This window comes from Gopherus flavomarginatus, chromosome 2, assembly GCF_025201925.1.
Source record: "Gopherus flavomarginatus isolate rGopFla2 chromosome 2, rGopFla2.mat.asm, whole genome shotgun sequence".
Classification (NCBI taxonomy): Eukaryota; Metazoa; Chordata; order Testudines; family Testudinidae; genus Gopherus; species Gopherus flavomarginatus.
Window position 1 is genome coordinate 105861604 of NC_066618.1, and position 12254 is coordinate 105873857.

Here is a 12254-nt window from a genome sequence, read left to right on the forward strand (position 1 = left end):
CACACTCATCAGAGAGCCTTACAAGATAATAAAACAGTAGGTTCGGTTAATTAAAATCCATGTAGCTGTTTGCAGCTATTGGGTTAATCCAGCCAAGTGAATTATCAGAATGCATGGGGGAAAATATTTTTTACCAAAGAAAATTTTCAGATGCATGTGTGTTTTTGAATAAGTTCCTTCTTTCACTTTTCAGCTTTTTATTTACACAGCTCTTTATAAAATTTCAAAGCTAAATGGTATAACAAAGTGATATTGTCTAAAAAGTATCCTGAAATGAATTAATTGAGAGGCATGTACATTTCACTTGAAGGTATGGTCCTGATATGCTTAGTGTGTGGGTTTTTCAGTTAAGATTTAGGATTCACTTGGTACATCCATGAGTGACTCTCAGGAAAGCAGCTCGTTTGTTGAAACTTCCTCAGTCTGAAATTACACTTTCACAGAAAGTCAGAGTGAGGCTGGCTATGTTAATTATGCTTCAGTAGCCTATAAAGAAGGATTGCTAGGGGATATTTTTTTGTTATTTTTGATGTTATTTGTACTGCCTATGGAAATCTGTGTGCATCTCCCAGTCACTTTGAGGATGTGATCCCATATTTCCATCAATAACACAGAGCTTAATGTGTGTCAGCAGTGATTATGTAGCCATCTCCCTGATCCAGCAGCAGCTGAGACTCCAAATATTACATAGTCAGTAGTACCCAACATACAATACAAGGTGCAGTGAATTATCCATTTGCTAGTTAACTGTCCGAAAACAATCTCCCAAAAAGGCAAAGGAAGCTGATGCTGTTAACATTCTGGCCATTGCCATCACTGTGTGTGATAGGAGTAGTGTGTTTTTGAATCAGTGGTGAAATGTTTGTAACAACTGCATGTCATTTGAAACACAGGTGCATGACAACTGGAAAATTGTGTTCTTAACTGTTTTTTTTCCAGCAAACAGAACAAAGAATGTGTACCCTGTTTGTTTGATTGCAAATGGATAAATCGATCATGAGTTGGTCTATAAATTTCTCCACGTATTGCACGGTGTAGTGTATGGAATTGAAATAAAAGCCAAAACTGGGGAGAGGCTGTGATTCTCATAGCTTTTTTTTGCCTAGTATGTATTAGGAAAGTATTTTAAATAAGCATTTAATATCTATTTTATATGGAACTGTACAATGTGTTTACCATCAGAGACAAACATGAACATTAATCCCAAACATGGAATTTGGATTCAGAAATTGTGGTTTGGGTACGAATCTGTCATGAGTGTAGTAAAATCCCAGATAGAAACGTTAAAAATGCATTTCTTATTGTGGGGGTGGGAGGTGGCCGTGGGTGCCTGTCTGTACATCCATCCTCATTTTACATTTCTCACCACCCTCAAAGGCTTAACCTCATTCTTCCCTTCAGCTGATAAAGGTCAGATGCTTGTCCCCCCACAAGCTGTTGATCCATCTGTGAGAGGGCCATGAGGTGCTTGCTCCCAATCACACTTTGGCTAGGTATATTGCTACAATCATCCTAAGCCTGGCCAGCCCAGAGACTGTAGCATTGAACTAAATGCAAGTTCTGCTGTACTTCTTGTAAATATTCCTAGAATGTGTATGTAGTGGGGTATTAGCTGTTAGGCAGGCTTCAGTTTTCTTTTTTGATGGGAGAGGTCTTGTGAGATCTGCAGGGGGGCTCCAGGCCCCAGCACGCCAAGCGTGTGCTTCGGGCGGCAAGCTGCAGAGGGCGCTCTGCCAGCGCCGCGAGGGCGGCAGGCAGGCTGCCCTCGGCGGCTTGCCTGCAGAGGGTCCGCTGATCCTCGGCTTTGGTGGACCTCCCAAAGTCGCGGGACCAGCGGACTCTCCGCAGGCAAGCTGCCGAAGGCAGCCTGCCTGCTGTGCTTGAGATGGCAAAATGCCTAGAGCCGCCCCTGGAGGTCTAGCAGCCTCAGTTAAGTGGAACCCAGATCTACTTATAGCCTACTGAGGTAGGCTGTGTAAAGTAAGCCCCGTATTAGTAAATTTGATGGTAACGAAGGCCTAAAAATAAATTCCTCCTTATGGATAGTAAGTGATGGGCTGAGTCAAGGCTGTTCCTCCAGAAGCAGAGAAGGGTCTGGCATACAAATGAAAGGGCTTCCTTTCTCCCCAGCTCTCTAAGAATAGGAAGGAAGTGGATGTCTAGAGAGGCTGCTGACCAGAAAAAGTTGCCAGCAAGTTGTTTTCTAGTGAACTCCATCTTGTTTCGGTGCACTCTGTATGTTTTGTCTGTTGTCTTGTGGGTGCTGTGTTTTTTTCTGTATGAATTGAATTCTGCACATCACCAAAATCTTCAGCCTCTTGCTTATTTGATGATGTTGATAACAACCTTGGTTTCCTAGATTCAGTCCTTATAAGCCATGTGCTAAAATACCTAATATATGATATCTTAAGCCCTTTGAGTGCCTTACGTACATAAAGGAAATCCTCTGTCCATTGCCTGAGTTGAAAAAAATGGGCTAGTTCAATCTGCATTTGGAGTCAGGAAAAATCCCCTCTATCAGGTCGTGGAGTCACAGCTGAATCACTGTTTGCCTGCCGTCCAGCTTCAGCTGTACTAATTACCAAGCAGATTCCACCAAGGTTTGTGGGGGTTTTGTGCCCCACAGCTGCTTCAGCAATTCTGTTCATGGATCTTAAGCCCCATGCAGGGTTCTTTTGCAGAAAGACATAGATATAAAGCTCTACTCCACTCCTGGTTGACATTTTTCATGTAGAACATTTTCCCATTGAAAAATGGAACTTGATTAAAACCAGCATTTTCTGGAGTATAAATTCTAAAACAAAAATGAATTGTTTTGAATCAACTTTTCAAATAAAATTGTTTTAGATTTTCTGCTTGTGGCACATAATAGTATTATCTCTTGTGGGTTGTAATACCTTGGTTTAATTTTGGTTGTTGAGTTTAGCATGTGGGTGCTATGTGGTGCTAGTGGTGGCATCTTGTGATACACAAGAGGTCAGACTAGATGAACTGGTGGTCTCTTCTGACTTTAAATTCAATGACACTTTGAGTCTAAACTATTTCAAATGAAATGAAACAAAAGTTTTCATTTTGTCTTGATTTGAAATATTCTGTAAACAAAATTTCTCATGTAACACCTGAGAGTTGTATTTAATTTCTATTTCCTGGGAATTTTTCCTTACAAATAAACTAGATTTTGTCATCAGCTTGTGCCCCAATTTCTCATAGATAGGGTAGTTCAGCATATAAATGGATCCTTCTGTGCATGGAACCACTCAAGGGCGGGGGACAATAAAAGAAAATGTGGAAATGGCAGAAGTGCTTAAAAAGTCACCACTCATTAAAAAGATCATTAGCACTTAGACATCTAACATAGGAAATGCCCAGTGAAAATGATGCAGGATCAGAGGCTAAAATAGGGAAAGAACAAGTTAAAATTTACTTAGACAAGTTAGATGTCTTCAAGTCACCAGGACTTGATTAAATAAATCCTAGAATACTCAAGGAGTTGACAGAGGAAATATCTGAGCAATTAGACATTATCTTTGAAAAGTCATGGAAGATGGGAGAGATTCCAGAGGACTGGAAAAGGGCAAATATGATGCCCATCTATAAAAAGGGAAATAAGGACAACCCAGGGAATTAGACCAATCCTCTTAACTGCAGTACCTGGAAAGATAATGGAACAAATAATTATGCAAACACCTAGAAGATAATAACATAAGTAACAGTCAGCATATATTTGTCAAGAACAAATCATGTCAAACCAAACTGATAGCTTTCTTTGACAGGGCAACAAGCCTTGTGGATGAGGGGAAATGGTACATGTGGTATATCTTGACTTTATAGTAAGGCTTTTGATACTGTCTCGCATGAGCATCTCATAAGCAAACTAGGGAAATAACCAACCTAGATGGAGCTGTTATAAGGTGAGTGCATAACTGGTTGGAAATCCATTACCAGAGAGTAATCGTCAGTGGTTCACAGTCAAGCTAGAAAGGCATATCGAATAGGGTCCCACAGGAATCAGTTCTGGGTTCGGTTCTGTTCAACATCTTTATCAACGATTTAGATAATGGCATAGAGCAACAATTGTCGAACTGTGGATTGGGACTCCAGAGTGAGTCACGATCCCATTTTAATGGGGTCGGCAGGGCCTAGACTTCCTGGAGCCTGGGGCCAAAGCCCAAGCCCCACTGCCTGGGGCTGGAGCCGAAATCCAAGGGCTTCAGCCCTTAGCAACTGGGCACAGGTTACAGGCCCCCTGCTTGGGACAAAATCTCTTTGGCTTTGGCCACCCTACCTGGGACAGTGGAGCTCAGGCAGGCTCAGGCTTTGGTCCTCTCTCTTGGGGTCATGTAATAATTTTTGTCTCAGAAAGGGGTTGTGGAGCAATGAAGTTTGAGAATCCTTGGCATAGAGAGTACACTTGTAAAGTTTGCAGATGATACTAAGCTGGGAGGGGTTGCAAGTTCTTTGGAGGAGAGGATTAAAATTCAAAATGCTCTAGACAAACTGGAGAAATGGTCTGAAGTAAATATGTTGAAATTCAATAAGGACAAATGAAAGTATTCCACTTAGGAAAGTACAAGCAGTTGCATACCTACAAAATGGGAAATGACTGCCTAGGAAGGAATAGTGCGGAAAGGGATCTGGGGATCATAGTGGATCACAAGCTAAATATGAGTCGACATTGTAACACTGTTACCAAAAAACCCCAAAACATAATTATTGGTTTTATTAGCAGGAGTGTTGCAAGCAAGACACAGGAAGTAATTCTTCCACTCTATTCAGTACGGATTAGGCCTCAACTAGAGTATTGTGTCCAGTTTTGGATGACACATTTCAGGAAAGATGTGGACAAATTGGAGAAAGTCCAGAGAAGAGCAACAAAAATGATTAAAGATCTAGAAAACATGACCTGTAAGGGAAGATTGATAAAACTGGGTTTATTTAGTGTGGAGAAGAGAAGACTGAGAGGGGACATAACAGTTTTCAAGTACATAAAAGGTTGTTACAAGGAGGAAGGAGAATTTTTTTTTCTCTTTAACCTTTGACAATAGGACAAGAAGCAATGGGCTTAAATTGCAGCAAGAGTGGCTTAGGTCAAACATTAGGGGAAAAATTCCTAACTGTCAAGGTGGCTAAGCACTGGAATAAATTGCTCAGGGAGCTTGTGAAATCTCCATCATTGGATATTTTTCAGAGCATGTTAGATAAACATCTGCCAGGGATGGTTCTGGATAATACTTAGTCCTGCCATGAGTGCCAGGGATTTGACTAGATGACCTCTTGAGGTCCCTTCCAGTCCTATGAATCTATGGTTCCATGGATTCACAAGGCATGGACTTCCCTTCACATTCTCCATTGTTAAAGCACTTTTCATCGAAAAATCTCAAAGCACTTTATGAAAATCTTCACAACATTTTTGAGGTAAGTAAATATCTTTGTTTTACAGATGGATAAACAGATGCAGAGATGGGCTTTGGGCAAGTCCCTTAACCTCACAGTTGAATCAGTTACAAATTCAAAACGGAAGCTAGGACCTCTGACTCCCAGTCACCTTCTGTAACCATTAGACACCCTCCTTTCTACTGTGCTTCTGTATGACAAAAGACATTTAAAAACATAGATACATTGTTTTTTCAACCAACTTTAACACAGCAGTTTTATATCCTAAATGAGAACTTCAAAACCTTTGGTACTGTTCAGAATTCTGGAACCTATGAACTTTTGAATAAGTTATAAATTCCGGTTCCTGGAGTCCAAAACTACAGGACTCATTGAAATGAGTTGATTGCTCTCTGTCTCATTTTTCTGTAGCTTCATAAATTAAAATTCACTAGTAATCCTCTCTGAAATGCAAAGGGAGAGTCTGGGTGAATTGGGAAGCACAATTTAATTGCGGACATAATTGTACTTCTTGCACATAATTGCACTCATAAGTCATATAAGACAATTTTTAACAGTTGGGTCAGATTTTTAATTTTATCAGCTAAATTATTCATGTGAAGATTTCTATATGCTGTCAGCATGAAAGTTGAATTCATAATTGGGATGTTGGCTGGTCCTTCTCTATTCTTAATAATTACTTTACCAATTGTGAAAAACTTTTGATTCTCATAAGTTTGTGCTTTACTTATGCCTCCTGACATGCATACAAAAGGAATGTAAGGAACTACTTCCTTACATCAAGCAAAGCAAAAGTGACTATGAATTCCAGTTATAAGCAAATACATTGCATTGTCAATGAAGAGAACAGGGCATGCTTGGGTGAATTTCAAGTGAATATGGAAATCAAATTCAAATTGTTCTTTTTCCAAATGATTTAATATCTTGGGATTCCAGGAAAAGGTCTTGGGCACAATTGTGGAAAGGTCAACATACACCTTTGTTTGATTTGCAGCCGGGGAGTGTGGGGGGGGGCGGGGACACCTTTTGCTGTGGGCGGGCTTGTGCCTGCCAATTCCCAGATTCCCATTAGGTGCAGTCAAAAAAGCAACTAAAATGGTAGGTTGCATAAAGAATGAGATGGAGAACAATACAAAGAAGTTTAATGCCATTTGTATAAATCAGTGGTTCACCCTCATCTGGAACATTGTGTGCAGTACTGGTCACTCATCTAAAAATCAAGTATCAGAGGGGTAGCCGTGTTAGTCTGGATCTGTAAAAGCAGCAAAGAATCCTGTGGCACCTTATAGACTAACAGACGTTTTGGAGCATGAGCTTTCGTGGGTGAATGAATACCCACTTCAGATGCATCTGATGAAGTGGGTATTCACCCACGAAAGCTCATGCTCCAAAACATCTGTTAGTCTATAAGGTGCCACAGGATTCTTTGCTGCTCATCTAAAAATGATATTGCAGAAGTAGAGGGGTTTCAGAGACAAGCAGTGAGAATGATAAGGGGCATGGAAAAATTATTACATTGTGAGAGATTGAAAAGATTTGAATTGTTGATAGTGAAGGTAAAATATCATGCTTTGGGATTTACACCAATCTCAAAGTGTTTTGGGTCATGAGGGGTCTTCAATCTGTGGTGGATTATCCCACATCTCCCTAAGGGGATCTCCTTGCACCTTCCATTGGAGCATCTGGTGCTGGCCACTGTTAGTCAGGATACCAGACTAGATGGACCTTCAGTCTGATCCAGTCTTTGCAAGTCCTATGTTTTCTCTATCTGTTGAAATACTTGACTTAATTTTCTACTATTTTTCTCTTCTCTTTTTTCTGAGGGGCAGGTGAATTCAGTTTTATTTTCATTGTCAAACTTTCCCCCAATAAATCACCATATTTGTCTTTTACCTTGAACCTGTGAATTATGTTCCAAAAGTCAGATACTGTGAATGATTCAGATCCCATTGTGTGATTTATTCCCATATGGCCATGATATTCATTTGTGCTTTTATCTCAGCAACATACTGTTCTGTTGAAAATGCATTGATCAAGACTTTAAAAAGTCACTCCATTTTGTGTGCCTCAATTGTGAGATGCTTTAAGAGAGTCTGATTTTCAGAAAGTGTGGAATACCATCCTCTGATAACTAGGGTACTTTAAGTTGTCTTAAATCAGATATCCTAAATCCTTCATCACATTCAAAAATCTTGGTCAGTATTCCTGGTAGAGATTTAAAAGTACATAAGAGATCGATTAAACCAACTCTCTCTTTTCGCTACAGTTGTGTTCTCTTAAGCAGTCTTAAAAGTATGGCTCCCAAATCCAACATCAAAACATCCTAGGACTGTGAGGTGGGGTTTGGAATGCAGATATGGATCTGAATTTTGTAGCTAAGCTCCTCTCTCTCTAATGGACCAAAACTCCAGGTACAAACTGTGGCATGTGCAGCTATAAATGTAAGGATGATGATACATTATGATACTGTTTTCTGCATCCTGAACCTTTATATGTAAGAAGTGTCCCTGGTAGGTGTGCAGGGAGCTACGTTCTGAGGTTTCCTGCCATGTGAGAAATACATTCTGCTTTCTCTTTGATGGAGATTTTACAGTGATTTATTTCAGCCTGTCTGGCTTGTTTTCCTTGTTCTGAAAAAAAAAATTAACTTTCATGAGGGGAAGAGAAGGTGAGAAGATTGGGATAAATGCTCCCAACAGCTAGAGTATCCTCTGTAATTTAAGTGCAACTGCATTTAGGCCCTGATTTAATGTCCATCAAAGTCAGTAGAAAAATGTCTGTGGGCTGCAATTGTATCAAGCCCTTAGTGAATAATTTGGCTCCGTAGCATATTTAATGCAGAAATGTATTGTAGTTTGTGACCCTTCCTATAGCCTACCATGACTGACACCGCATGGGAGTCCAAGAGCAGAGTAAGAATAGAAAGCAGTGAGCCTCTTTGAATCTGTGCTGGGGCAGCCCCAGCTGGAGGTCTGAGGACAGGAGAATGTGTGCTGCAAATTCAAAATTCTCAAAACAGAGATGTAGTGTCTCTCTAGGGACCCTGGAAGCATTCTGACTGCCTCAGAGGTCTGGAAACAGAATCATGTGGCTAATTCACTAGTATGGTGCATGTTTGCATCCCCCATCCGTTGCAATGGATTTCAAAGCCACAATTAAGCCTGCAACATGTGTTGCTGCTTCTGTGGGGATATCTGGGGGATAAATTGTGACTCTTGCTGAAATTAAAGTTATGCTGAAGTTTTCAACCTTTGTTTTAGAACATAAATGGGGAGCTACATGGGACTGATGCAAAGTAGGGAGCCAAAGGTGCGAAGACTGTGAGTTAAAGAAGCAGAATTTCTCCTAGGAAGATATTGCTCCTTTTGTTCCCCTCCAAACACACTAATTCAAATGGTCATAATTTCCAGTGAGTAAAGCTTAACATTTCATCACTGGGCTTAATATTTACTTCCTGTCCCCTACCTGTTCTCACCAGTCCCCTAGGTGTAGGTTACAAAAATACAGCCTTAGTTAAAGACGCTTTTATGCTGTCTTCAGCAAACTCTACTTGAAGCATGGTTGTAATATTGAAGTTTCATATTACAAAATATACAGAATTTTGAGTGTAACAAGAAACCCATTGGCCAAGTTCTGTGCAATGGCCCATGCAGATAAATGGACTTCTACTGAGGATACACAGAATGAGCACAGAATTTGGCCTATGTTCTTCAAAAGCCAAATGTTTGAGGTAAATTTAGCTTTTGATATTGGCTCTATTTTCATCAGTCCAACTTCTCGCCCCTGATCTATATCAAAACTAACTCTTTTCTTCTGGATTTGTACTCACTAACCTTTCCCACTCCCTCTGCAACTGCCAGCATTTTATGTTTAACTGAGATGATTCTCTGTATAAAACACTGCCCCATGCCAATACGAGGAGTCATCTTTCAAAATTAAAGAAGAAAATTCCAGTGCACCAGAAGAAACTGTGAAAGGGAAGAGACAATTGACCCTGAGGCTAATTGAAAGCACCTGCACAAACATGGTTAAACTCTAGTGCAGAAATAACATCTGTGAAAAGCTCAATATATAGAATGCAATATATCTAACTAGATATGATAGTTCTTAAAACTTATTGAGCCCAAGTGCAAACAAGTCATTGGGTCTTACTATACTACAAACACCTGCTGTTAAAAAGCTTTCACAGTATCTGACTTTTGGAACATAATTCACATGTTCAAAGTAAAAGACAAATATGGTGATTTATTGGGGGAAAGTTTGACAATGAAAATAAAACTGAATTCACCTGCTCCTCAGGAAAAAGAGAAGAGAGAAATAGAGACCAAAAGAGAAAGCTGAAATATAAATATATAAATACACACCCACACCCACACCCATATTCACAGAGAGAGAGAGAAAGTTTGGCTAACCTATAGCTGAATGGGGATAAGGGGCATGGTAATAGTGTTACACTTATTTGAAGAGTATTAATGTCAAGAATGAAGAGGAAGTAATTAACAAAATTCAGAGGGGTTTAACTATGAATGGGGTTTCCCATAGGGTAGTGATGGAAGATCTATCAGCTGGGTTTTGGAGCCATCCGTTTGGTTGGATAAAGCATTAGAAAATGTACTATAGGGGGGATTCCTGTATTAACAGGGAGTTGAACTGAATGCATTAATGGGACTTTTTCATGTTTAGTTCCTGTGATATTATATTTTCTCTTGATAGGTGGTCCAGCTCCTATTAAAGACAACTGAAAAAGTCTCATTGATTTCAGTGAGAGTTAGATCAGATTCTTGATGTCCACTCAGGTCAAGACTATAATAACAGGCACTTATCCAGGATGCAGGAAGGGAACCCACTCCCTTTTCATGGCCTGGACAAAGGCCTGACAAAACTGTATGCTCAGCACTCTCCCAGCTGTGCACAGAGCCCCAAAGGCAGCAGACATGAGATGGAACCTTGGTCCCACCATTTTTTTTCATACCTGTGGAGTGGAGGCCAGGGAGAAGAAACAATTGTCACTTGACTGGTCATGTGCAAATTAAGTATTGGTTGTTTTGCAATGGGCACTCATTTACAGTCTGAGCAAGATGCTAATCAACAGGTTATGTGGGCTGTGAGAAAGAATAAAAACAACAGGGGTCATCCTGCTTAGGAGTGAGAATGAACTTTTGAAACTTCATCTAGGGTGCAGATGAACCTCCGGTTATCCTTTCCTCTATAAAGATGAGCTGCCAGTTGGCTTGATCTTATGAGAGGGGAGATTTCAGCCAGCCCGGTTGAAAATGCTGAGAGAATGACATGTGATATGCTACTTTGTAGGAGATGTTATGATTTTGCTTTATGTTTCCAATATTCTTACGTTCTGTTATTTGAATCTCTGTTCTTCGATAATAAACGTATTCTTGGTGTGTGTCTGTGTCTGTGTAAAATATACATTGTGCATTAAGTAGGGTGAGGATCCTGAGTCAAATCTTGGAGGCTGGTGTGTCCTATTCCTTTGGGAGTTGCAAATCAGACAATTGTGTGTGTGTTCAGTGGAACAGGCGCTGAGCATTGCAGAAGGACACTTGGAGGATTCGGGGGTGGGTGTGTGCCTATTGCTAACCTGTAGAGGGAGAGCAAGGCCTGCAGAGGCCTGGAAGGTTGTGCTTGTGTTGCCAAAGGCGGGTGGATTCAGGGAGCTGATCCACAGCCGGCACAGACAAGACTCCCTCATGCTAAGAGCAGGTAATAGCGAGGTGCCTCACAACTATGGATTCCCCAGGAATCATCATAGGTGAATGTTGCACTATCCCAAATATTGCTGCAGGTGGCAAAATCCTCTCTGGGTTTCCGTGGCCAGGTTTGTGCATTTCTGAGGCCCCTTGTACTCCCTGTGGAGCAATGCAGCTCTACACTGCCTCCTCCTGAGGCCAGTGGCTAAATGTTGAAATTTGAGGGAGAATATTTGTATAGCACTTTGAAAACACAAAATGCCTTATACCAAAAATGGTAAGCAGAATTCTTTGTGGTTTTATTGTTCCAGATCCTTCCAACTGCACCACAGCCCATATTCAATCAAAACTCTCATGGACTTCCACCATTGAGTTCAGTAGTTACTTTTCTCTGAGTCAGGAGTGCAAGACTGGGCCTGTGATATTGTTTTATCATCATTTATTGTTATGGCTATTTTATTTTTATCCTTGATAGGGACTAAATATTTCCCAGGGAAGAGAGAGAGAGAGAGACACACACACACACATTTTTTAAACGGGTCACCATGTTCTCTGTTTGAGGATCTAGCATCAGACAAGAATCATGTGATTTCTCAGAAATGACAGTTCATGTTTGTGAAGAGGTTTGTTTGTCTCCCGGCAGGTAACTCGCTCCTGGATGCCCAGAGTGTGCGTGGAACAAGGCTTGTTCTCACACAGATTGCTGCCTTTTTAATGAAGCACTTTCACCACACCAAGCGAGACTGGAGAGGAACTCTGTCAAATGTTCTGCTGCCTGTCCTCTTTGTTGCCATGGCAATGGCTTTGTTTACTGTGAAACCATTAGTTACTGATTATCCTTCACTCAAGCTGATGCCAGACCTTCATGACAATGCAGAATCCTCCTTCTTTAGGTAAAAAAAACCAAAAAACAAAAAACGTTCATCATCATTAACAGTGGAACAGGGTCGTCATTTTTTATTATTTAAGATTTTTTTTTCTCTAAGCAGAGAAATCAAACTCACATTTTATAGTGACTGGATTGTTTTTTAAACAAAATGTCTTGAGAGCTGCTCAAAAATTTATGTTAGTCACTTATTTCAATTTTGTGGATAATAGTGATGGGTAAATTCTATCATTTAAGTAACAGAAATGCATCTTCTTATGTTTTGAGGC

General features: G+C 40.4%; 1 protein-coding gene across 1 annotated transcript in view; it reads left to right on the plus strand.

The window, feature by feature from the left end:
- Window positions 1-12254, plus strand: part of ABCA13 (ATP binding cassette subfamily A member 13) — a 294970-nt gene that overhangs the window by 162566 nt on the left and 120150 nt on the right. Inside the window, exon 43 of the mRNA XM_050937636.1 lies at window positions 11743-11992. Coding sequence (XP_050793593.1) covers window positions 11743-11992 — 250 coding nt within the window. The remainder of the gene's footprint in view (window positions 1-11742; window positions 11993-12254) is intronic.